Source organism: Lissotriton vulgaris, chromosome 10 (assembly GCF_964263255.1).
Source record: "Lissotriton vulgaris chromosome 10, aLisVul1.2, whole genome shotgun sequence".
NCBI classification, from domain to species: domain Eukaryota; kingdom Metazoa; phylum Chordata; class Amphibia; order Caudata; family Salamandridae; genus Lissotriton; species Lissotriton vulgaris.
In genome coordinates this window covers 1128083455-1128110079 of record NC_141698.1, presented here as the reverse complement: position 1 = coordinate 1128110079, position 26625 = coordinate 1128083455, and the positions used below count along the sequence as shown (strand labels likewise).

The 26625-nt window shown below is 47.2% G+C and overlaps 1 protein-coding gene across 1 annotated transcript in view; it reads left to right on the top strand.

Moving 5' to 3' along the window:
- LOC147689438 (uncharacterized) overlaps positions 1 to 26413 on the top strand; it is a 164541-nt gene extending 138128 nt beyond the window's left edge. Inside the window, exon 9 of the mRNA XM_086942209.1 lies at positions 25809 to 26413. Coding sequence (XP_086798335.1) covers positions 25809 to 25994 — 186 coding nt within the window. The 3' untranslated portion in view covers positions 25995 to 26413. The remainder of the gene's footprint in view (positions 1 to 25808) is intronic.
- Positions 26414 to 26625: the final 212 nt, after the last annotated feature.

Genomic DNA, 26625 nt, shown 5'->3' with positions numbered 1-26625 from the left:
GCTTAACACACCCTTTGGATAAGCCTAACAAGCCTGCTCGCCCACACTACCACAAAGAGAGCTGTTAGTACGTACCTAATTTAGCCTCTGCTACACCTCTGGGGACTCCCTGGACTCTGTGCACACTATACCTTACTTTGGTATGGCATATTCAGAGCCAGCTTCCTACAATTACCTATTGCGAGGGAGAGTCTGCTGCTCTTGAGCTAGAGGCTTGGCAATGATCTTGTCTATGTGGGGGTGGATAAACATGCGCCACTGCTGAGAGTCTAGTTCCTGCTGAAGGATAGGGAGCACCATGTTATTGGAGTCTGCTGTGGATGCCCGACTGGGCTCCGATTTTTTTTGGGTCTTGAAGTCGCTTTGGACATGAACGCGTGTTTCGGCTCCAAAGTCGTTTTCGCCATTAACGTGTGTATCAGCTACGAAGTCACTTTCAATGTCAATGCTTGTTTTGGCTACAAAGTAGTTTGACATTGATGCTTGTTTTGGCTCCAAATGTCCTTTGATGCCGACCCAATGGTGGCCACTGAAGAGGTTGTCTGCGTTGAGGAAGGCCGATCTTCTGCAGGTGACTCTGTGCCATAAGGCAAACCAAAGTCGTATCCCAAGCCTTATATCGGTGCCAACCATTGCTGGAGTGCAGTGATGGCCCATGAGGCTGTGACTCCAAATAAAGGCTGAACGCCCTGCTCTCCGCGTGTGGGTGAGTGGCTTGTTGGAATGTGGTACTCACAGCGTGTATGTCCTGGCATTGGGCCGGTGTCAGCTGCCGATGTGGGTCCTCTGAGTCAGACAGTGACTCAGGTTCTTGACTAAAAGCTGTTACTTGCCCGGCATTGACATCCTCCTTGAGGGCCTTCAGGTTGATGCCCTCTCTTAAGATACCAGAGGTCTTGTTTCGCTGCTGTTCCATGGCGAGCCAACAGTTACAGATGGGATTCTGTAGACAGTATCAAAGTTGTTTTTCCCATCACTCTGAGACAATTTCCATATGTGAGATCTGTGGAAAAGAGCCCGAAAGGGGCCAAGGGCCCAACCAGGGCAGAAACCCCACGTGGGCGAGAGGATCGGCTTCTGCAACGAAGCAGTCGAACACAATGTTGAGAAAGAACTACAAGAGGCCCAGACAAAGGTCGCCACGCTGCATCCACTCAGAGTCCTGACAAAGCAGACCCCAACCAGAAGGCAGAAGAAAACAACCAAAATATGGAGTTGACGTCCATGCCTGTAGGAAAGTAGGATCTGCTTTTATGGATACCCCCACTTTTTGCTTGATGTAATGTGGTTTCTGACTAGTCTGACTGAGATTCTGCTGATCAGGACCCCAGTCTCTGCTTTCCCCCCAAATTGGTTTGGTAAGTACTGATTGGACACTGATGCAACCTCTTTATAAGTCCCTAGTATATGGTACTAAGGTACCCAGGGCATAGGTACAGCAGAGGTCCCACATGGGCTGAAGCATGTATTGTGCCAGCCATGGGAGACCACTCAATTTGTAACTACGGGCCTGCCATTGTAGCCTGTGTAAGCTGGTGCTAGCACCATTTACGAAAGATATAGGTTTATCTATATCTAAGGTCACAGCACTTAAAGCCTATAAGTCACCCCTAAGACAGGCCTTACAATCCTGAAGGCAGGGTGGTCGTTTCTACGTGGGAGGGTACCACTGCATGAGCAGGACACCTCTCCAGCCTACAGAGTCCATTCTTCTGGGTTGTAAGTGAGACAGCCCTAAAACATATAGAGGGACACCGAGTCATTACGCAGTGACCATCTCGAAACTGGTTGTAACAAATCCTATCATGTTTGGTATCAAACATGTTGGAATCATACCCCCACACTGTAAACGTGTGCTCCCGGTACCAATCTTGCAGACCTGGACAGCTAGCTAGGGATGCTGCCGGCCAGAGACCTGATTCTGCCCTCCTGCTGCTGAGCCAAGCTCGAGCAGGTGAAGGCAGGAAAATAAGTTTCCTGTCACCACCTCCCAGACAGGGTTTAGTGTTTTGGGAAGGATGGGGGCACTCCATGCATAGTCCAGTTCAAACCAGTTGAAGGAGTCATTGGCTCCCGCTCTGTCTCGAACCTGGGCAAAGGACAGGGGAGTAGCCTCCCCCTTGTTAAGCCCCTCCTTAGAAAGGGACCCCTGAATCGTTCAACCCCTTTCCTTAGGGTATTTAAGGGTTTACCTGTGGGTGGGTCCCCAGGTTCCTCGTGGGACAAGATTAACTTCAGACACCACTTCTTCTTCAACCATCTTGGCACTCTGGACTTTGCTCTGGGCATCAAAGCTGCAACTGGGAAGATTCTTGCTGCTCCTGATCTCATCTCCCTGCTCGTTTGCTGCAACCTCTGTGCATGTGCACCATACAGAAACCTTTCAAGGCCTGTCGGCATCCAAGACACCTGCAGGAATCTCCCTTGAAGTGAAGGAGTCACTTCCTGGCATCTGCAGGCACCACAACTAAGCTGACCTTTCTACTGATGCTGGCCTTCCACGGATTCCGAAAGGTTCAGTAAGACAGGTGATGGTTCTTCACATCCCTCGAGGCCTGCCGTGTCCTCTCATCAAGCTTGAGACCAGTATCCTTCGTCGGAGCCGCAGGAACCGAACCCCTGTGCACTGAGTTGACTTGCACTTTCAAAGGCTTGTTGGCTTCCTTCCACTAAGATCTTCAGGCTCCAAGTAGCCCCAACCTCTAACATCTCCAGTGACCAAGATCTTCATCCTCACCGCAATCACTTGCACCGTGGGCCTACATTCTTGGTGAGCTGCTCAAAGTCCTCTCGCGACTCCAGTGCCTCCAGCCTGTGGGTCCTCTTGAGGTTCTCCTTCGAATTCTTTGTACTCCCCTGCTTGTGGCGAGTTTCCTGGACCTTGCTGGTCCCGACATTGCACCTTCTTCAACTTCCATGTTGGTTGCAGTTGCCAAGGCTTGTTGGTGCTCCCGCCTGACACCGACTGCTCAGCTCTCGACATCCGACATGGGACAGCTCGTGTAGGGCTCTTGGTCTTCCATAGCGCCACCTGGTCCACACAACTGCAGTTTTGAGGTCACCGTCAGATCTCCCGCAACACTCCACATCGGTGGGCATTCATCTTTTGTGCCCCCTGGTCACTCCTGAGTGGCATAGACTCTGTCCTTTCTACTTGCAGGTTGTTCACATCTTAAATCCACCTTTGGGTTACACCGGACACTTACACCTTCTCCAACAGCGGCATCTTTCTGAAGTCCTCCATTGAGTTTGATGGCAGTTTCCAATGCCACTTCACACCTATGCACCTGGCATCCCCGGTCTAGTTATCCTGGTTCCTAAGGTATCCATGGTGGGGAGGATCTCCAACCTTCTGTCTTCGACTGTGTTTCTTCAGGGTGCACTGGGAAGGGTCCCTCTTTAAAATTGCAACTGCGACTTACCTACTGACTTACATTGAGCACGCAGTCATGTTCCCACTCTGCACACGGCCTCCGTGGAGCCCTTGGTCCTTGCACTTCTATGTCTTCTGAGTATAGTCTTGGCTTGAGTCATGGTTCGCATACCACTATTTTAGTATATAGTTTGGTCTCCCCTGGTGACCACTGTGTATTTTGTGCTACTCGCCTGTTTCTATTGCAAAGTGTGTGTTCATTGCGTATATCTCCAGCTAGGAGATATCTGTAAGTGTTAGTAAGTGTCTTATAATAAATACATATTTTTATAAATACACAGTGTGATTCGTTTTCACTTAATCTATACCCATAAGATTAAGTTCTGGTAAAACACGCTGCTTTTCACTCCTTCTGGACTAAGCCTGAAGGCTGCTCTCCACAGCTACCACTTAGAAAGCTTTCTACGGTTGTCTAAGACCACTAGAATCACCATAAGGGTTGTCTGGATTGGTGTAAGGTGCCCACTTATGTAAGTGTACCCCTAATACCAAGCCAGCTTCTCATAATGTGCACAGCCAACTAAGGGAGGAGTCACATCTCGTCATTCGAAAGACTTCCTAGAACGAAAACAAATTGTAAGCATCCAAGGACAACACTAGATGGCAGGAGTATGCAGGCATTTGTATTTACAGCTACACATACCAAAAATGATGTCAGGTTAAATGTATATATGCCGCACAGGAGAACTGCTGCTAAGTGTAGGAAGCTGGTTTTGTATACACTATACCAAAGTGAGGTATAGTGTGCATAGAGTCCAGTGGAACCCAAAAGGTAGGCAGAGGCAACGTAGATAGCACCTCATTCTCTATTTGTGGAAGTGTGGTCAAACAGTAAGGCTTTATAAGAGGACAGTATTAAGCATTTTTTGTACACACTCAGCAATTGAATTCACACATTCAAAGATTGAACTTCAGACCAATTGTGTTTGTATAAAAATATTATTTTAGTTATTTTATTTCCTAGAACCAAGCAAGCCTGGCACGGGTAAGTGATAAATACTTTGCAGTAAATATACAGTTGTAACACAGTTTGGATTGTAATTGTAAATGCACTTTGTTTTGATTTACAGTCTGTTACTGAGAAATGCAATGCTTTGTAAATACAGTACATTTACTTTGAATGGGCTTTTTAGTGAAATGACCAGTACATTACTTTTCTTACACAGTGTAGTATACCTTGATACTACACTGGGACATTTCCTGTAAACAGGTGTAAAAGCGTTTTTGTAATTTAGTACAGTTGTAAAAGGTTATCAAGGATTTTCCAACTCCACACTTAGAAACTTTTTATAGAAAAACAGTCAATGTTATCCTATGGAAGGAAAATAGTGTTATTGGTTCAAAGGTTAAGTACTATGTTGTGGGAGTTGGTATTCTGGGGTTAGACTCAGGGGTCTTCCAGGGTCAAGGATGCACTCTTGTTACACCCTCAGCAGCACTAGGGAGTGCTGAGGCCCAATGTTATTCAATGAGTGATAGGGGGCCTCTGGTTGGTGGCTGCTGATGAGCAGGCCACTGGGTTGTGGGAGCAAAGCTCCTGGACTTAAGCTCAGGGCAAATGGGGGTTTAGGCCAGCACAAAAGATGCACCCTCAGCGGCACTGGGAAGGGTGGGTGCAGAGTGCTGTTTTGGCATCTGGTGCCCTGTAGCTTTCAATGGGGAGTCTCCAGTTTGCAAAAGCACTGCAGGCTCAGGGACGACGGTCTTCTGGGGGTGACCACTACTTAGAGAGGTAAGTTGGATGTTGGTTAGGCACTGTCGGTCGGGCCAACCAAGGCCGCGAGGCGTCGGAAGCAGGGGTGCCTTCGGATCTTCTTACCAGCTCCTGGTCGCGGTTGGAGGGGACCTTCTGGTTTGAGGCTGCAGGCGTCGGCTGGAGGCTTGAGGCAGGTCAGGGATCATGGGTCAGCATCGCCGGGGAGACCTCCTCTCGGTATTGGGCCACTCGAACTCGGCCGTAGGCATCGGGTGTAGAGTGGTGCATACCCGTGGATCCTTGTTGAGCTGAAGTCTGTTGTTGAACAAATCCGGTGTTCACAGGAGACAGAATTTTCGGGATTGAAGGCAGGCAGGTCCTCCGGGTTTCTCGAGGTTGCTGGCTGCAGGACACACAGGGATTTCGCTGGAGCAGGTTCGAGGTGAGGGACAGGCTGGTAGGGCTGGGGCCAAGTCAGTGGGCATACTCCTCTTGTAGGCTTTGGGATGGCTGTTCGGTCCTCCTTCTTCTTTTCTTCTTGTAGTTTCCTGTCTGAGGAAGCAAGGTTCAGGAGTGCCCCTAAACACTAGATGTAGGGTTGTTACAGGTAGGTAAAAGGTTGGGACTATTGGGTGCCTTCCCTAGGGTGGCAACACCCCTAATTATGCCACCTTCCAGTGGGAGGGGGCATGAGCGTTTCCCTGGTTGGCTGGGTCCCCCCATCTGCAAGATGACGGGGACTGAGAGTAGTATATCACCTTGCCTCCCCCATCTGAGGGGTGGTGTTGGTAGAGGTTGGCACACCTCTCTTCCTCACTTGTTTTTCCCACCGGTTCTCCCACCCAAAGTGGGGGCTAGAACCAATGGGGACCAGTTGCTGAAAGCAACAAGTGGCTTGGGGAAGCTCAAAAAGGCGGAAAGCCTTTGAAGTTTCCCCATCGTGGACCCTGCCCATCCTGGGGGAGGAGGCTTAGCACCTAGTTCCAGGATGTGCATTGTTTCAGGCCCCCAAGAGCAGTAGGCTCTCGACCCAGGGGTCCAGAAACATGTCTGGTGGTGGCAGCTGAAAGCAACCACTCAGCCTGGACACTAGTAGTAGGTCGTTTTTCAGGTGGCATCTCTAGGATGCCCTCTCTGTGCATTTTTAATTAAATCCCACACTGGCATCAGTGTGGGTTTAATGTGCTGAGAAGTTTGATAACAAACTTCTCAGTTTTCAGTGCAGCCATTATGGTGCTGTGGAGTTCGTACTGACAAACTCCCAGCACTATATACTCTTAATGGCAGCACTGCACTTACAATGTCTAAGAATGGACTTAGACACTGCAAGGGTTCAGGGCTCATGCACCTGTACCCTCACCACTGGTATAGGGCACTCAGCTAGAGGGATGACTGACCTATGCCGGGGTAGTGGTTTTAGGCATTGCACACAGGGATGTGTGCCATGTTGGCTCTTCACTTTGTTCTGCACCAAGACATACAGCTTGCAATGGCAGTGTGTGTGTGTAAAGGTACAAGGCCTCTAATGGTGGCACAATAAGTGCTGCAGCCCTTAGAGGTCTTCCCTGGTCACAGTACCCTGGGTACCTGTGGTACCATTTACCAGGGGCTGGCCTGTGGCCAGAGATACCAATTAGGTTTTGTTTTTAATGCAGATTTAGGGAAAGAACATAGGCCCTGGGCACCCGAATGGCAGGAGCCCCAGGCACACTCACTCAAAGCACATCAGCAGTTCAGCAAAAAGTTGGGGCTACCATGCAGAAAGAGGGCACTTTCTCACACTAAGTAATCAAATACAAGTGGATGAAAAAAAAAACAGGTGGAGCGCAAGAAGGGTGAGGTATTAAAATGCACAGCAAAAAAATTACAGCAGCAGGAGGACAGCTAGTCAGAAAGGAGCTAGAGAAAGAAAAACTATGGAAAAGCCATATTTCCAGAAGCTCAAGATTACAAGAGCTCAAATTGGGCTCAGCTTGCAATTTGCAAAGTAGTGAGTTCCAAAGTTTAGCAGAGAAAGCGTGTTTACCTCAGGTCAATATTGTGCTTCTGTAACCACAAGAGGAACTTCATTTGCAGTCAGGTTTGAGCAAGACAAAATACACTTCTAGACCAGAAAACTAAGGGAGTTCTGTATATCACTTTATAAACAATGTTCAAAGCTTTAAAGGAGATTCGCTGGCGTATGGGGACTGACAGTTGGGAGCCACAAAACAGACAGAAGCCTATGTGCCACCACCGCTAGAGAAGTTTAGAAATGTGCATGAACGTTATTCAGCAATGCTGGAGTTTGAGCGTCTGTTCCTATATGCCTGGTCTTTCTTTGGTTTCTTACTTTAGAGCTTAACCATTGGACCCCTATTATCATTTCACCTTCTATGTGGACTTGACTGGCTCTGTTACCTTTATTCTCTTGCCTTTATCTATCTTGCCACTGACGTAAATAATTAATTTACTCTCTTAATTTCTATGCAGGTAAGTACTTAACCAATAATAACTCAATCAGAATGAAGGAAAACAGAGTCCGTGGTGTAAGAGTTTCTAAGGGTTTTATTCCTCATAAAGGAATCAGGATATCATGTTCTGACCACCACACAGGGTGTCAGAAGGGATAGAGCGCTACATTTTATTAACAGTACATAGCTTATATACTTATTTCATTCCATTAGTAACAGTGCAAGAGGCGTAACAGCTGAGAGAAGACAAGATAACAATATACACGTGTCACATGTACGTAATCAAGAGGCGTGAACTAGAGGTGTGTTCTGGAAACGTCACTGATAGGTGACACAAGTGGGTGGCACCAAGGGGTGGTGCTAACAGAATGTTGCAATGTCAGCAGAAATCGGAAGCTTGGATGCGCGCGCAGCTGGATGACGTGTAACTGGAGGGGTGCAGGGGACTTGACATTTACACTGACGGAAAGAGACAGAAGTCTGGCATGTCAGATCAACTTGTGCTTCTATCATATCTGATATCTGATGTTTAGGAACTAAGCTATCTGGGCAGAAAGGTCTCTAGGGCAGAAGCTATTCTATACTTGCTGTGAGTGCGTGTATAAGCGCCTGGGTGTCTGTATGAGAAGCGTGGGGCAAGGGGCCTTCCATGGAAGCATGGCAACAGAGGCTATGAATTACTTGCATAGAGACAGGTCGGCCCTTTAGCCCTGTAGCTGAGGAAGGATGTTTACTGAAGCTAGCAGGAAGGAATGTATTTTCGGGGAGGGAAACAGATAACTCGAAGGTTATAGTCAATCTTGGCAGGCAGCAGGCTGAGCTGAGCACGGAGGGCCGCGCTAGAAGTAAGTCAGAGTTCACGGATACGGGGGCTGCCTGGGCAGAGATTTCTCGGAGTCAGAAGCCAGAGAAGAGGCTCGGTGGCAGAGATTCAGGGCCTACTTCAGCCAGGGCTGAAAAACGTAGGAGTACACTACAAAAAGACGTTGGCATAGCATACTTAGGAACGGACCATCCAACCCATTCATGGTGGGTCTGAAAGAGGACAAGTTAACGTTGGACGCAAATGTATTTGCGTCTTCATAGCTGGTACAGGAGGGAAGTTACATGCACTTTAACTCGTACATGGAGTCGGTGGGGTACTCGCTAGGGAACACAACTTGACCATAAAATTTATATTACCTCATTCCCTCCTTGTTCCCTACGGACCCTTCATGATATATCGATCCTCATAAATCGATCAGTTTGTTCTTGTAACATTATATGTTCATCTTTCTTTCTTTGACTATTTGAGAGACAACTGGAATGTTCAATGCACGATGTGGCACACAGTCCACATATCGCTGGCCCACACTGTAGGCACAGGCAGCAGCTGAATACTATAACGAGGCCAATGCCTAGGAAGGATAAGATCTTCCATCCCCAAGCTGTTAACGTTGTCCAGAACCAACCGGACCAAGTCCAGGTGCCTGGATCCTGATGTATCTGTTTTGCAATTTTATGCAGACGGGTAATAGCTTGATAGACAGATGGTGCATTTTGTGGGATGAAAACACAGCAACTTGACCCGATGACCTTACAGGCTCCACCTCTATCTGCCAAGATGACGTCAATTACAAGACGATTTTGAAGGACAACAACCCGCATAGCAGATTGCTCCTCTGTTAAGTTACCTAAGGCGGAGGCAGTTTCATGTACTACTGCTTCAAGTGTTCTGGTTAATCTGCGTATCAATTTACTGTTTTGGACAGGTCCTAGGAAGAAAAAGAATCCTTTATTGAAATCAGTGTACTGTTCCCATGCCGTTTCTGTGTAGTCGACAAGGGGAATATCTCTTTTGGGTCTATTCGGTGCTAGATTCGTATTTCTATGGTAATCAGGGGGAGCTAGAAAAACAGGTGGCAGAAGGAATGCAATGTAACAGGTACCATCCCAATCTGGAGGTAGACGAAGGTATGCGGTATGACCACAAACAAAGTAGGAATGACTGGTAGCCTTAAAGGATGATTTACCATGGTCACTGAACTCGACCACAGTAGTGCATTTACTATGTCCTACGTGTACTGAACCTTTCTTGCTAACACATAATTCACCTGTGACTGGTAATACTAACATATGGGGCAGAACTGGAGCAGCTTCGGATTCAACAGTAAGGATCATAAGGCTAATTGTGTAATTACCTAATCCATATACTTCATTTTCTAGATCAGTTCCTATTCGAGTGGGAAGTCCCTCTTTATCAGGGTAACAGACGTTGAGCAGGACTAAGTTCAAGTTTCCCCAAACCCAGCCCCCATCGAAAACAGCAATATCAGGATCTAAGGAATTAATTATTTTAAACCATGCTCCACAGGAGCCATTGTGAGTGAACGGGTACGGAAAGAGGGGCAGAGCTCCCTTGTAATTCTGGTAGGGAGGGAGTCGGCCACATATCCAGCAGTCGGTAGCATTATTTGTCTGATGGGAGTGATGTAACATACTAATGAATGTATTGTTGCGCAGCGCAAGTCTGTAAGAGAGTTCGTGTGCAGGAAGTTCACTAAAAGTGTGTTCAGCAGAGACATTGTAAGCAGATTGTTCACGCCTGAAAATAGGCCAATATATAGGTAGCAGAATGCTGGCAATAATAATTAGAATACTTAGAAAAAACATTATTAACAACGTCACTATACAGTGACTACGCAGTGATTTACGGTATGTACGTTTCTTTGCTTCTCTCTCTCTATCTCGATCTAGGGGATACATGTCAGAAACTATTTAACCGATTCACCTAGGGGAGGACTTAAACAATTAAACTGTCTGACTTGCTAGATCTGAGTTTCATTCGATATAGTTCTTGGGGAGTCTTTTCTCGTTCGGTAACGGTAAAGTCTTTCGTTTCAGCACAGTCTTTGGTGGGGGTGGACGAGTCAGAGTCCTGTTTCAGTCCGTTTTTTAGTTCATTGCAAAGTTTGATGTGACTCGTATGGACCCACCCCTTTCTCCCCTCGATTTTCACAGCGGTCCTAGTTGTAAGGAGGACGGTCTTCGGAGACTTCCAACGGGGCTCCAGCGGACTTTTCCGGTCGAAATTCCGGACGAGTACCAGGTCCCCAGGACGGACCTCATGCGCCTTTACATCGGTGTTGTCAGGGAAGGCTGCGGCAACCTGTGAACGACATGATTGGAGTGCAGACATCAAGGAGGCAAGGTAATCTGTCAACATATTACAATCAACATCAGTGATTTTCTTCGGAATGGGCGTCCCCCACATATTCGGTGGTCTGCCAAAGACCACTTCGTACGGGGATAGCCCTGATCTAGAATGGGCGACCATTCTCATGTAGAATAGTGCCACGGGCAGGGCGACTATCCAGTCGACCCCTTTTTCCTGACAGATCTTGGCAAGGCGGATTTTTAGTGTCTGATTATGCCTTTCTACAAGGCCTGCTGCTTCGGGATGTCGGACACAGTGGAACCTCCACTGATATCCTAGCAAAAGGGAAACCTGTTTCATCAACTCGGACGAGAACGGCTGTCCGTTATCTGAATACACGACACGGGGCAAACCGTACCGTGGGAAGAATTCACGAACCAACTGTCTGGCAGTGGTCGGAGCAGTGTAGTCTGGGACTGGGTATGCTTCGGTCCAGCGGGACAGAGCACAAACAATTACAAGGACATATTTGAAACCTCGACAGCTATTCATCTGGATATAATCCATCTGGAGGACTTCAAAAGGGTGATCGGGAGGATGAAATCCTCCTTGCTCTACAGGGACGCTTTTACCTGGATTGAACTGACAACAGATCATGCAAGTACGCACTTTCTGTTTTGCTGCTGCTCGTAAGTGTTTGTTGTACCAGAGATTCTGTAAACTGTCTAACATCGCCTTCTCTCCTAGATGTGCCGGGCTATGTGCTGTATTTATCATGACTTGAACCATCGAGTCAGGGAGAAACCATATAGATTTTCCCTTCGTCACCCAACCTTGATCTGTCTGAATCCCTCCTAGTTCAGTCCATTTCTTTATCTCCTCTGGAGTAGCATGTGTCTGGATATCAATTACGTCTAGGGCGGGATCTCTAACTGCCATACACTTTGTTGGTACTATTGTTTTTGTTATGTCAGTAATCTGGGTGTGAGTTAGTGCTGTATGTTTTGCTGTCTGGTCTGCCAGGTCGTTACCCTGGGAAACAGAATCTGTAATTTTAGTATGTGCCTTACACTTCATGACTGATATGCCCGAGGGCAAATGTATTGCTTCTAACAGTGCTTGAATGAGGGGACCATGTTGAATCTTGGCCCCATGAGAGGTCAGGAAACCTCGTTCTTGCCAGAGGACTCCGAAGTCGTGTACAACTCCGAAGGCATAACGGGAATCAGTGTATATGTTAACATTTCTGTTCTTGGCTAGAATACAAGCTCGGGTCAGAGCGATGAGCTCTGCTGCTTGAGCAGACAGTGTGTCAATACGGTGTGTTTCTTTAACTTCAGTTTCAGTGGTCACGGCATACGCGGCCACTAATTCTCCTGTACTTGTTCTCATGCATGAACCGTCCACATAAAGTGTCAGGTCTGGATTTTTCAATGGAACATCTGTTAAGTCTCGTCGTGGCTTTGTTACTGCATTAATGATTTCTATACAATCATGTGGGGCTGGATCTGTCATAACTGTTGGTAATAGTGTTGCGGGGTTCAAGATACTGCAGCGTCTGATTTCTATGTGTGGCTGGAATAGTGTTAATTCATAACCTGTCAATCGTGCTATAGTCAAGTGTTGAGTCTGGGTTCTGTTTAACAAAACCTCTACAGAATGTGGAACTTGTACTGTTAACTGATGACCTAGAACAATTGAATCGCTCTGTCTGATTGCTAACGCTGTTGCTGCTACTGACTTTAAGCACGCAGGGAGTGCTTGGGCTACTGAATCCAATGTACTAGAAAAATAAGCACAAGGCTTATGTGAACCTGCTTGGTCTTGGGTGAGGACAGACAACGCTGTACCATCACGTTCTGTAACAAAAAGTGTAAACGGTTTGTTGTAACATGGTGTCGCTAAAACTGGTGCTTGACATAAGGCTTTCTTTAAGTCTTCAAAAGCTTGTGTGTGTTCCTGAGTCCAAGGGAGGGCAGTCGAAATCGCTGCCTCCTGTGTCGTTAACTGGATGAGTGGCTTGGCTAGAAATGCATACTGGGGAATCCATTGTCTGCAGTACGAGGTGAGGCCTATGAAGGCCCGCACTTCCTTTTGTGTCTGCGGTTGTGGCATATTTGCAATTAACTGAATGCGATCGGGAGTGAGCTGTCTCCCCACTTTGGACAGCAAGTGACCCAAGTACACAACTTGCTGAACACAGAATTGTAGCTTCGAAGGAGACACCTTGTGTCCCTTGTCGGCCAGAAAGTGTAGAACTGTTAATGATGCTTTTTCACATTCGGGCTCACTTCGTGCGGTGATCAGCAGATCATCGACGTATTGCAGTAAAGCGGTGTTAACTGGCATTTGAATACAATCTAGTTGTCTTTTCAGTGCTTGACTATAGATGCTGGGGCTTTCTGTGAATCCTTGAGGTGCGCGCGAAAATTTGAAACTGCGTCCATTTAAACAGAATCCGAAGAGATATTGGCTCTCTGGATCAATAGGCACGCTGAAGAAGGCGTTCTTGAGATCAATTACAGTAAAGAACGTTGCTTCTGAATCAATAGCAGTCAATAAGGATGAGATATCGGGGACCACAGGATACTGTGGGATAATGCATTTATTCAATTCTCGAAGATCAATCACCAGCCGATATACTGGCGGTGCATTGGGATCTGTACGTTTAAGAATCGGAATGATGGGCGAGTTACAGATATTGGAGTCGGTCTCGACGACCACTCCTTGGGCAATGAGCTCTTCAATGATTTTCAGTAAAGCCACTACAGCATCGGGTGGTAACTTGTATTGTCTGATTCTGGGTAATACAACACCTGCCTTGAGTGTAACGCGGTATGGTGTAATGTGCATACATCCTACATCAGTTGGGCCTTTTGCCCACAAGTAATCAGGTACATTTTTCAATCTGACGTCAAACTCACGCAGAACATAGTGACCCTTGAAATCCCGCAGAAAGAGTCTAACTCCCTCCGGGGAACAGCAGATTATAGCTCCTAGAGCCTTCAATGTTTTAATTCCTAATAGATTTTCTGGACATGATTTCGTGAGTAATAAGTCTGTAACGCGTGATAATGGACCCACAGCCAGGGGAACTGGTTCGGATACTTCATTTACAATAGGCTGTCCTGAAAAACCCAGGGAAACATTCTGTGAGCCTGAGAGGGGTGCCCCTGGAACTTCATCATGACTTATTGTAGTGCGACTTGCCCCTGTGTCAATTAAAAACTTTCTGTCTTTTCCCAATACTTGACTGTGTACATAAGGACCTTCTTGATCTACAGGAATCTCAATAAGAGGCAAGCCACCTTCCCTCTCTAGGCTGTTTCATGTATATCGGGAATATTCAGGGTAAGCAGACTGGGCATACTGGTACATCTGCTGTGAAACTTGCTGAGTTGCGGCGATGGGCTGTGGCTGTGGTACTGCTACGGTCTGTGCTGTCTGTGCGGATGCATGCATAGGCTGTGTATTCTGTGTAGACTGATGCTGGTTATGGTCTTGTCTAGGCGGATGCGGTCTTTCTTTAGTTTTACCTGTCGCTATGTTATGTTTCAGAACTGGGCATTCGTGTACGTAGTGACCTGGCTGCTTGCAGTAGTTACATGTCCCTTTAACGGGAGCCGTAGTGTGACTTGTCTGGGTCGTACCTTTTCTGTGTCCGTCGGATGGGACTGTCTGAGCTACTAACATTTTCATCTTTGTGTCTTTCATACGTTTCTGTTCCTGATCTTGTTCTTCTCTAATTCTGTTCTGGTGATATTGTAACATTTGTAACATCTGAGATGGCGTATTTGCTTGCCATGTACTCTCAACCTTGTACACTCGATTTTTAACTAACGGTAGGGAATTCTCTACTAACTTTGATACAAAAAGATGTGGGTACGACTCGCTACTTGGCTGGAGGCCACTATTAATAATAAAACATTTCTCGAATCTTGAATAGAAGTCACTAGTATCTTCATCATGTTTCTGTTTACAGGACGAGATTGCATCCCAATCCTCCTTTCTAGTTGTCAATAATCTGGGCAGGACCTGTACTATCAAACCTGGTAATGCTTTAGTTTTGTCCCCAAGGCCTAACCCTGGAACCCGTTTCTTTTCCTCTTCCTCTATTTCTGCCCATGCTATCTTTGTGTCTCCCACCTCCCATTCCTTTTCCTTTAATTTCTCGAATATTCCCGTAGGCAATAATACTTTCAACATTTTCATGATGTCATCATACGTGTAATCTCCCATCAGTAACATGTCTTTAAGCTCTCTGTGAAAACCTGCAGGGTCTTTATCATGGCATGGTACTAGTTTCTTCATTTCTAACAGTTCTAATTTAGTCAGAGGCGTGTGTACATACACGCGTTTCAAAGTTTTATCCTCACCCATAACAGGGTGCACTTCTCGTAAGGGGTTCTGACTTTCAATGCCACCCCCGCATTGCATATGGTACATTTTCCTTTCTGGAGGTGGGGCGGGAACGTATTCAGAGCTTACAAAGGTATCATATCTGTGTCGTTGTTCTAGAATTATTTGAATTAATTTAGTGCTTAGGCCTCTCCATCTATCCATCAGTAGTGCTTCTAGTGTCTCGTGTAAGGGACCTGGATCAGAATAGTGTTTTCTGTATTTAATGAGAAGGTGCTGAATCATGTATACACCTGCTAATTTCTGTTCGTCGGGGGAGAGATTCAGAAATGTCTGCGCCACTGTGTCATCGTTATATATGTCTGCATTTTCGGCCCATGATACAGCTGATCGGGCTAGTTCTTGTTCATCCATAGAATTGAGTACATGGTACCCAACTCGATCTCGAAGCCTTTTATCAGTTTCCTGGAACTGATGCTCAGCAGAATTCGGATTTGTTAAGGCAGAGAAGAAAGCTCTCTTGCTCTCCGGACGGATACCCTTCCTAAGGTAAGTTCCCTTACCTACATATGCTATTGTTCCTATATTTCTTTCGGATTCTTCCGGTACTTCTTCCTCCTCGGAGGAAGCCTTTTCTTTCTCTTTCTGGTGTACTGCTATCACTGCTTTCTTAATCTTCTTGTACATAGAGTCTATGCAATTTTGTCTGTCATGTTTTCCATCAGCTATATTTTGACCCCACTTGTTCAATGCGTCTAATTCACTCTGATCTGTTCCGGGCCTGTCTCGTTCTCTTATTAGACAATTTATGAAAAATCGTAGTACCAGTGCTTGCATGCCAACTTTCTGTTTCTCCATGGCATCCTTAATACTGTCAGAGTCCTTTCCTGTCTGAACGAACTCATATATTCTGTCTAGACGATCCTTCATTCCTGCATAGCATAACAAGCTATCAGTAGCGGATCTTAACCGTAATGATGCCAATATCATTAAATCGTCCTTTCCGGGTACTGGATCATATCTGCAGACTGACATATTTTCTTTTAATGCGTCAAGGCGGGATGAGTTAGAGGAGTGGGGAGACCTGTACGTGAGAGGACTCTGCATATCTTTGACATTGAATCTGTGAGTTGGTGGCGGGGTCTGAGGACCCGCGGTCGCACCTCCTGAAGCGGACGCTTGTACATTACCTCCCTGGGGAGTCTGTATCTGAACGTGAACTTGTCGTTTAGGTGGATCAGGCAAACGTGGTTTCGGTAGGTCAGTTTTGAGTACGGGAAGTGGCGGGGCTGGCGGAACAGGAGAAGTCTGTTGTGGTACCGGCGGAACGTGACCTGGGGGCGGAATACCACCCCCGTCCCTGTCTGTAGGCAGGGCACGAACAGGCAGATTGGTGTAAGCTGGTGCTACATCGTCTAGATAGGAATTTAGGAATATGTCTTTAGTAGTCTTGTGCATTACTTTAGTTGGAACTAATGGTGACGGCAAATTTTTCGGTATTTCTGAAATGGCGTCAGGGGTACCTTCGGCCAAAAGATACATGTTGTTCACTTGGCTATTTCGGATGCGATCTATTTGTTCTGATTTTACTCGAATTCCTTCAGTAACTAATTCGTTTTCTTGGGCCTTTTCTGATTCTTTAAGTCTGTCTTCTCTACGGAGTGCTCTTTCAGCACGTTTACGTGATTCCTTACGCCAAAATTCTATGGCGTCTTTCTGAGATTGTCTGGCTTTCTTTTTCCGTAATACTTCTTCTACCTTTATGATGCACTCGGCATCCCAGGTTCCGTTAACTGGCCATCGGTATCTTTCCTCTAGGTGCTTGGTATAATCGGTCCATAACTCTAGATACAGGATGGCGTCTATGCCATGCTTATTATACATGAAATTACCTGGAGTGTCCCTAGGGGGGATTGGAATCTCTTCCTCTAATATCCCTTTCCTAGTTCCTATCTGCTTTAACTTGTTGAAAAACGGCATTGTGCCTACTTGATACTGAAATGCTCGATCCTTGATACTTAATTTCGACTGTAACTATTTATACAAGAAAACACAATAATGCACAAAAACAATCACATTCATACCACGACATTAATTACAAAAACATTTAAAACATAGATGACTACCCTACTATACTAGATGTACTGCTAAACAGTACAGATACACTGTGGTAACAGTGCAAAAATTCAGAAATTCGGAATACTAGATATACTGCTAAACAGTACAGATACACTGCCTAAAAACAGTGCAGACCGGACTTGCGTACCCAAACCCGTCTAGATACGACCCAGCAATGGTACTCACCGGGAAGCACGGAAAACAGAAGGCCTCGGAAAACTCGACTGGACTCGACTCGGAACTTCGGAAAACTTCGGAAAAACTTCGGAAAACTTCGGAAAACTTCGGAAAACTGGTGGGCCTCTTCACACCTCGGACCTTGCTTCTTTCGGCTGGGCTCTGGTCGGGATCCTCCGCACTCCTCACCGCCTCGTCTGGGCACTGATTGCAGTCTTCGTCACCTCCGTGGGTCAGAGGGAGATGCAGGAAATCCTGCCAGTACACGTGTGTTCCATCTAACTGATGGCAGGGGACACAGTATGCAACGCGCCAACCGGCGCGTGAGGTGGGGGAGGGGTCCCTATTCGGGCGCCAAAATGACGTAAATAATTAATTTACTCTCTTAATTTCTATGCAGGTAAGTACTTAACCAATAATAACTCAATCAGAATGAAGGAAAACAGAGTCCGTGGTGTAAGAGTTTCTAAGGGTTTTATTCCTCATAAAGGAATCAGGATATCATGTTCTGACCACCACACAGGGTGTCAGAAGGGATAGAGCGCTACATTTTATTAACAGTACATAGCTTATATACTTATTTCATTCCATTAGTAACAGTGCAAGAGGCGTAACAGCTGAGAGAAGACAAGATAACAATATACACGTGTCACATGTACGTAATCAAGAGGCGTGAACTAGAGGTGTGTTCTGGAAACGTCACTGATAGGTGACACAAGTGGGTGGCACCAAGGGGTGGTGCTAACAGAATGTTGCAATGTCAGCAGAAATCGGAAGCTTGGATGCGCGCGCAGCTGGATGACGTGTAACTGGAGGGGTGCAGGGGACTTGACATTTACACTGACGGAAAGAGACAGAAGTCTGGCATGTCAGATCAACTTGTGCTTCTATCATATCTGATATCTGATGTTTAGGAACTAAGCTATCTGGGCAGAAAGGTCTCTAGGGCAGAAGCTATTCTATACTTGCTGTGAGTGCGTGTATAAGCGCCTGGGTGTCTGTATGAGAAGCGTGGGGCAAGGGGCCTTCCATGGAAGCATGGCAACAGAGGCTATGAATTACTTGCATAGAGACAGGTCGGCCCTTTAGCCCTGTAGCTGAGGAAGGATGTTTACTGAAGCTAGCAGGAAGGAATGTATTTTCGGGGAGGGAAACAGATAACTCGAAGGTTATAGTTAATCTTGGCAGGCAGCAGGCTGAGCTGAGCACGGAGGGCCGCGCTAGAAGTAAGTCAGAGTTCACGGATACGGGGGCTGCCTGGGCAGAGATTTCTCGGAGTCAGAAGCCAGAGAAGAGGCTCGGTGGCAGAGATTCAGGGCCTACTTCAGCCAGGGCTGAAAAACGTAGGAGTACACTACAAAAAGACGTTGGCATAGCATACTTAGGAACGGACCATCCAACCCATTCATGGTGGGTCTGAAAGAGGACAAGTTAACGTTGGACGCAAATGTATTTGCGTCTTCATAGCTGGTACAGGAGGGAAGTTACATGCACTTTAACTCGTACATGGAGTCGGTGGGGTACTCGCTAGGGAACACAACTTGACCATAAAATTTATATTACCTCACCACAAGACTTTGCTAGACCTTTGACAGGATTTCTTTCTTTAAGTACTATCAGCATTGGGGGGGCGTGGCCAACTGCCGAGCATGGCGGACGCTAAGTAAGCGAGCTCCGGCCTAGAGCGCTCGAAATCCTGATCTAATGCGCCCATAATTGCCTGTGCTGTGTTGCCAGGGTGGAGCGGAGCAAGGTGCACAAACCAATTTTCATGGAACCGGGTTCTACCTTGCGGAGCGGCCCGATGGTGGTGAATTACGGCTCGTGATCGGGTGGACGCTGCGGCTGTGAGTCAGGCCGCATCGGCTGCTGCGTGGAGCTTCCGAGATGGCGCTGATACTGTGGGACCACGGGCAGCTGATACAGGAGTTGGAGGTGGGCGCGAGGACTGGCGGTCAGGTGTGAAGCTGGGATTGTCCGCCCCGGAACGGTGAACGCGATCGGTGTCCGGACATGCTGCCTGCCTGTCGCCCGGATCGCATTACTACGCGAGCCTGGGGATCCCCTGCGGCCTTCCTGATGGTGTGAAAGAAGGACGTTGACGGACTCCACGAGGCTGTAACCTCCCGCTGTGGCTTCCCTGAGGTGACCGGTGACGCTGTCTGCCCTGCTACATACCTCCACGCGGTGAGGGGCGGTGAGAGCTCCCTCGCTGTGAGCGTCTTGCTTGGGCTTTTCATTTCCTCTATTGGGCTTCCCACACTGCCCATCCCCTCTCTTGCTGCCATCGGCGCCATCGGTGACTGGGCCCGGTCCAACCAGAGGGCCCACCATATCACCGGGGCCCTGAGGGGATACATCTGCTTGTCTGTACCTTCCCTGCGGAGTGGAGCTGCCCGCCCTTCCCCCCATACACGAACACATTGACATACAGGTGCCCGCTTTGTTGGTTTGCCCTCGCAACGCGAACCACTCCTCTATTTTCTGCCTCCCCTTGGTGTCGCTGGGTGGTGAGACAATGGCAAGGTGGGGCGCCCTAAACTGAAGATGCCTGATTCCAACAATGCGCACCACTCCCAGAGATCTGGTGAGTTCGGATGAGGCAACAGGTTCTGGCTATGTGCCCCCGACTGCGGCGCCCGCCCAGGAAGATGAGCTTGATACCATCTTATATGAGCTGCTGGACACTCGCAAGGCACTAGAGACGCAAATTGGTTCACTGTCCACGGGCTAAATTTGCTTCGTGCTGACCATGCCAAAACAGTGGATACTGTTAAGGAACAGGGGTTGACTCTGGCTGATTTGGTGCCCAACAGAAGCAGACGGATTCAGACGTTAAAAGGCTCCAGACGCAGGTGGCCACCTTGATGGACAGGGTGGAGGACGCGGAAGGCATGGGCGCGCAGAAATAATGTCCGCGTCATTGGCCTTCCGGAACAGAGCGAGGAACCGGACGCGGTTGCGTTTATGGAACAATGGTTCAAGGACAACATCACGACTGAGGGCTTGTCTCTGCTATATTGCATAGAAAGGGCGCACAGAATCCCAACAGGTCGCCCGAGGCCCGGAGTCCCCCCGAGGCCCCTGATCGTTAAATTTTTGAACTTTCGCGATCATGACATCTTGCTGCAGAAAGCTAGAACGGCCGCACCGATCAACTTTGAAAACGCCCGGATCTCGCTGTTCCCGGATTACACTGTGATGGTACAAAAACAGAGAGCTCCCTTCCTGGCAGTGAAACGACGTCTCCGGGATTTACAACTCCAATATGCGCTCCTGTTTCCTGCTCAACTCAAAGTCATACACGACCAGAAGTCTTATTTTTTTGAGAGCCCGGGCGATGTCGAGGACTGGCTGGAAGTTATGGAACTTACCAACGCGGAAGAGCGGACCCTGCTTGCGGAGGAGCGGAAGAGCTTATCGGTGGCCTCTTCGTCCATGCGCCGAGGCCGAAAACAGCAGAGTACCAGAGACACTGTAAGGATTCCTCAGCAACAGGCCTAACAGAACAAGCAGCAGGCGGTGCTGGCCACGGCCACTCTCACGAATGCGACGAGACAACCACTTCATTCGTCATCGACACTCAAGGTTTAGTCTCTGAGGGCAGCGTGGCTCTGTTTCCTTCGGCAACGCCACAGCTGATAACTAACCTGTTTGGCTGACGGACTCACTCATGTATTGTAACTCTTGTTTCTTACTCCTTTATGTGAGGTGTAGTACAGTTCCTTTTATACTATATATTGGCGATCATACTATGCTCAGGGGCGGTAGTAGCTTGTTTCGACAACTGCCCATTAAGTGCTACCATAAGCAAGGCGGCGCCGCAACCCCCATATGGCGAAGGCGTAATGTACTTTCTTTGCATATCCTGTTTGATGTGATTATGCTTGTTATTCCTACAATGCAAAGTTTTCTAACACTGTTGGATATGTTAGCGGGAGTTATGGTCCGATGCTTGTTTTTGTTTGGACCTGGTATTAAGGGGGGTGGGTCTGGTCATGGTCTGGGTTTGTTTATTACCTTGAGATTGGACACCTGTAGGTATATGTTGTACTGCTGTTACTTGCTCTTTTACATTGCCAAATGCAAACACCGGGAAAGTATAAACTTATCATTTGGAACGTAAGGGGTTTGGGCAAGGTCCACAAGAGGCACAGGATTCATGCTCAATTACAACGCCGCAAAGTACACATAGCCTATTTTCAAGAATCACACCTGATAGACAGTGGGATAGCGAAGCTTAAGAAAAAATGGAGAGGCCAAGTGTTCTCCACTGGATATTCTAACTATGCCCGGGGTGCCACAGTTTGGATCAGACACGGTTTACCCTTCATAGCCCAAGATCAAAGAATTGACAAGCAGGGTCGATATGTGTTTATAAAAGGGTCTTTGGATGGCCACTTGGTGGTGTTGGGTACTTTTTATGCCCCCAACTACGAACAGGATCAATTCTGGCCCATGCTAAGTGGGGCCCTAGCTGGTTGGGAGGGGTGCCCCTGGCTCCTGGGAGGAGACTGTAATGTAGTCATGGATGTGGTGCTAGATAGATCACACCCCCCACTGCAGGGCACCTCTGTATTGAAACAAGCAGACGCTTTCACTAATTGGCTGTTAGGCTGGGACCTGAGGGACGTGTGGCACTTAGGACATCCTTTTGACAGGGAATACTCATATTACTCTGGTGTGCACGGCCTTCATACAAGAATTGACAGATTCCTTTACACGGGTAGTATAGTCAATCAGCTGTTAGACTCCACTTATTTACCAAAGACAATTTCAGACCATAACCCCTTGGAAACTACCATCACATGGGGCAGGATTCCTGCTCCAATTCCCACATGGAGGCTATGGCCGCAACTATTAGAAGACCAGGTCTTCCGGCATACTCTTTCTGACACCATAGCTCACTACTTTGCAGAAAACAGCCATACAGCGTCTAATGCATTAATCGAATGGAACGCATTCAAGGTAGTGGTGCGGGGTAGGGCCATAGGTACAACGGTAGGGGCACGCCAAGAACTTCACAAGTTGCTAGTGGAGGTGGAAAACCGTATGGGCGATCTAGAGAAGGCTGCAATTGTGGATGGGACGAAGAAAGAGCCATTGCAGGAAACGCGTGTACAACATGCAGAACTGCTGGAGACAATGAGAGTGATTGATCATACGGCATTCATACAACGTGTACATGGTGAGTCAGATAGAGCAGGAGCCTTGCTGGCTAGAATATTGCGAGATGCCCCCCCGCCTGTGGCAATACCCCGCATTCTGTCTAGCACAGGCGGCATGCTTACTACACAGGGGGAAATTAACTCCCCGTTCCGTGATTATTACGCCACCTTGTATGGCCCTCTAGTGGGCCAGACGAACTCACAGATATATGAGTATTTATCGGATTTGACATACCCGACGATACCGGAAACACTCCGCAAGGGTATGACCGGTCACATTACAATGCACGAGATTAAACAGGCTATAAGGGATCTACCTCGCAACAAAACACCTGGTATTGACGGCCTGCCCGTAGAGTTCTATGACACGAATGCGGAGTTGTTGGTGCCGCAACTGGTGAGATTATATAAAGAAATATGGAACAGGCGCTCACTGCCCCAAACATCTGCACAGGCACTGGTCATTGCACTCCCAAAACCGGGCAGAGACCACACTAATATGGCTAACTATCATCCGTTGTCAGTATTGACCACAGAATACAAGATTCTGAGTAAGATACTCGCTAACAGACTAGTCCCGCACTTGCCAAGATTAATTCACGATGACCAAACTGGATTCTTACCAGCTCGAAGTACATCCCTTAACATCCGGAAATTACACTATTTATTGACCGAAGCCCCGAGGACCTACCCGCTTGCCGGATGTGTTTCCCTGGACTTACGCCAGGCCTTTGACTCCATTCAGTGGGGGTACATGCTCCGTGCACTGGAGAAATTTGGCATTCCGATGGAATATATTGAATGGGTGAGGATACTGTATGAGGCGCCAACGGCGCGGAATAGGACCCGGGGCCACATCTTGGCAGCGTATACTATACACAAAGGCACTCGTCAGGGCTGCCCGTTGTCCCCCCTCCTCTTAATATTGGCGCTCGAACCCTTGGCTATACAGCTGCGCCGTGATTTTACAGATTTGGGGATCCGTTTGGGTAACACCACACACCTATTCTCCGCCTACACTGACAATATTTTATTGTATTTATCAGACCTCTACTCCCCGCTGGCTCCACTGTTAGAAGCGTTTCGCGGATTTGAGGACGTATCTGGGCTGGCTTTAAACACGTCCAAGACGCATGCCTTTTTCTTTATGGAGGAGGCGCATGTTGAGGAACTAGACATTGGGGGCTCTACAATACAGGTTACACCCACGTCGTTCCGCTATTTAGGCATCTAAATTTATTGGACATCCGTGGATATGCTAGACGGGAATCTGAATAAGGCTATCAGGGCGTTGAGGTCTAGCTTCACGTTCTGGACGACGCTACCACTCTCCGTCCTTGGCAGGGCTGCAATAGCGAAAATCGTTATGCTACCTCGCTTGCTCTACTATTTTACAAACCTTCCTATACCGGCACCACAAAGCACTTTTGCATTGCTTAACACGCTATTGACCGATCTTATCTGGGGTACGGGTAGAAGGCACATTAGCCTTAAAAAACTTCAGATCTGCTCTACTGCTGGCGGTTTGGGAGTGCCGGATTTCCGTGCATATTATTATGCTTGTCAGCTGCAAGGGTTATCCTACTGGACTGCAGGACGTAACCTGCATGAAATAGATTACACATTAGATGACATAGAAAGAGGCAGATTGAACGCTCTTCTACTTCCGGGGAGTAGTGCCCCTGCAATCCTCCCCCCTCTACTACAGACAGCCCTACGATGCTGGAAAGCGGCACTGAGATACACTCGTTCGGGTGGTGGATATTCCGGAAATATTCCACTGTTGGGGATTCCACTGGCTACGGGCAGACTGACGAGGCGTATCCTATCCCCTTGGCTGGAGGTAGGTGTGAGTACACTTGCAGATTTATTTGACGACGGGACACTTATGGACCATGATACATTTGTACAATGCACTGGTGCTCCGACTTCTATGTTTCTCACACACATGGCGCTGGCCATATTTGTAAAGAAAACCTGGGCCCCGCGGGGTATATCCCCCCCCCCTGACAATGATTTGAAAAAGATGATGTACTACATGGGAAGAGGGAGACACTTGGCAAAATGGTTGTATAATGGCATTAGTACGCACACGAGGCTCACCCTCCACATATTGAAGACCCAATGGGAGGAGGAGTTGGTGAAGGACCTCTCAGATAAGGAATGGGCGATAGTGCAAGAACACCCCAAAAAAATCCCAAGGAATGCTAGATTTAAGTTTATACAGACGATGATTTTACACCGCGCATACCTCACATCTCGTAGACTAGACAAGATGTTTCCCCAGACGCAGCACCACTGCCTGCGTTGTCTACTAAGCGGGGCGGGATTCCAACACATGGTATGGGATTGTCCTAAACTAAGACATTATTGGGAATTGGTGCGACATCTACTGGAAACCTCCACACACAATGCTATCACAAACACAGCGGCTGAATGCATTCTAGGGCTACATGCCCGGATAACCACTAACAAAGTGCAATACCGCTTTATAAATTTGGCATGCATAATAGCAATACGTAACATAACTAGAAAATGGAAATCCCGTCTCCCTCCTGAGGTACACATCTGGAGAGGAGGTCCTGCGCTGGGCTGCGGCAGAGGGCGCCGCATTCTGTAGGGAAGAGGCAAAGGGATTTAGAAAGACACCGATCTCTCTTGAATGGGAAGTAATGTTGGAAGGATTAAGAGCACAAGCAGAAGGGACATAGGTTTCATCCAGGTTGGTACAGTACTGGGAGTTGGTGTCATGGCTATGAGATGCAATACAAATCCACACTGCGGTATGCCACTGAACGTATTCTCACCCTGTTAACTTGTGGCGTTGCCCGCCCTTCTAGTAGTTCCAACAGTATATGTACAACGGCATCGCCGACCGTGACCTTGTGGAGGAAGGGTGGCGGGGTTTTTTTTTTAAGAGGGATAGTTTTATCTTATTTTGTTTGTTTGTTATTTAATTAAGATTAAAATTTCCTTTTCCTTTCATTATAGTAATATTGCAGATACACTATGCATAGTGCGGAACTGCACAATTGCCCTACCCGATATGGACGTTCATGTCGGTTTGTAACAGATTTCACTATTCTTGTGCCTGCAGGGACGCCTAGACACTATACTTCTGTACCTTATATTACCTACTGCAGTGTTAATAATTATGTGGCTTCATCGGGATTTCATTCTACTGTAATGTTTTGTATTAGACATGAAACTAATAAAACATGTTTAAAAAAAAGTACTATCAGCATTGTATTTCTCATTTTATCGGCAGGTGCAGCACGTATTAGAGGTGATACAGAGAAGGCAGACAACGTTCTCCGAGACTACCACTTCCACAAGGGATCTTACTGGACAGATAGTTTGCCAGCAACTTTCTATCTCTGCCACACACCAAACATATCCCCGCAACCTACCAGTTTGGCGCATCAACGAAGGCTTCAGCAACAATGAAGAATGAAGGCCTTGTGACACAAACCCAGATACTCAACAGCTAAGACTTAAGATGTGCTCATCTACAGATAGTTCCCAACAAGTACATGCCATCCTCTCCACCATTCCAATTTTAAGTCTCAGAACAGAAGATTGTTTTAGTGAAGACGACAGGGAAACTAGCATTACAAAGTAAATGTTTTCATGGCACAGTTTGGCGTGTCAGACAGAAATATCCCTGAGCTGGATTAGATTTATTTTTACAGGCTTCCTCGTCCCCTTAAAGCTCATCATCTCTGTGGCAAATAAAAACCAAGAAGTTAACAAAAACATTAGCTGGAGTTTGGAAATGGGAACTGCATTCTGATCATTGAATCTAGCCATCAACCTCAATTAAAATATTCTGAGCAAGATATTTAGGTTTTTAAATAAAATGGCATTTCCATGAAACACTCTGCTTATCTTCTGGGATACAAAAATTAGTTACTTATCTGTAACTGTGTTTCTCCAGTATTGGTATCTTTCATAGATTCACATGCTTGAATCATTCCCCGTTGTCCAAGTGGGAGTACCACGGTAACATAATAAAGTAGTATGTATCATTATCCTAGGGTAATAAAGGCAATAAACAATCACTTTAATATCCTATCTATGTCCTT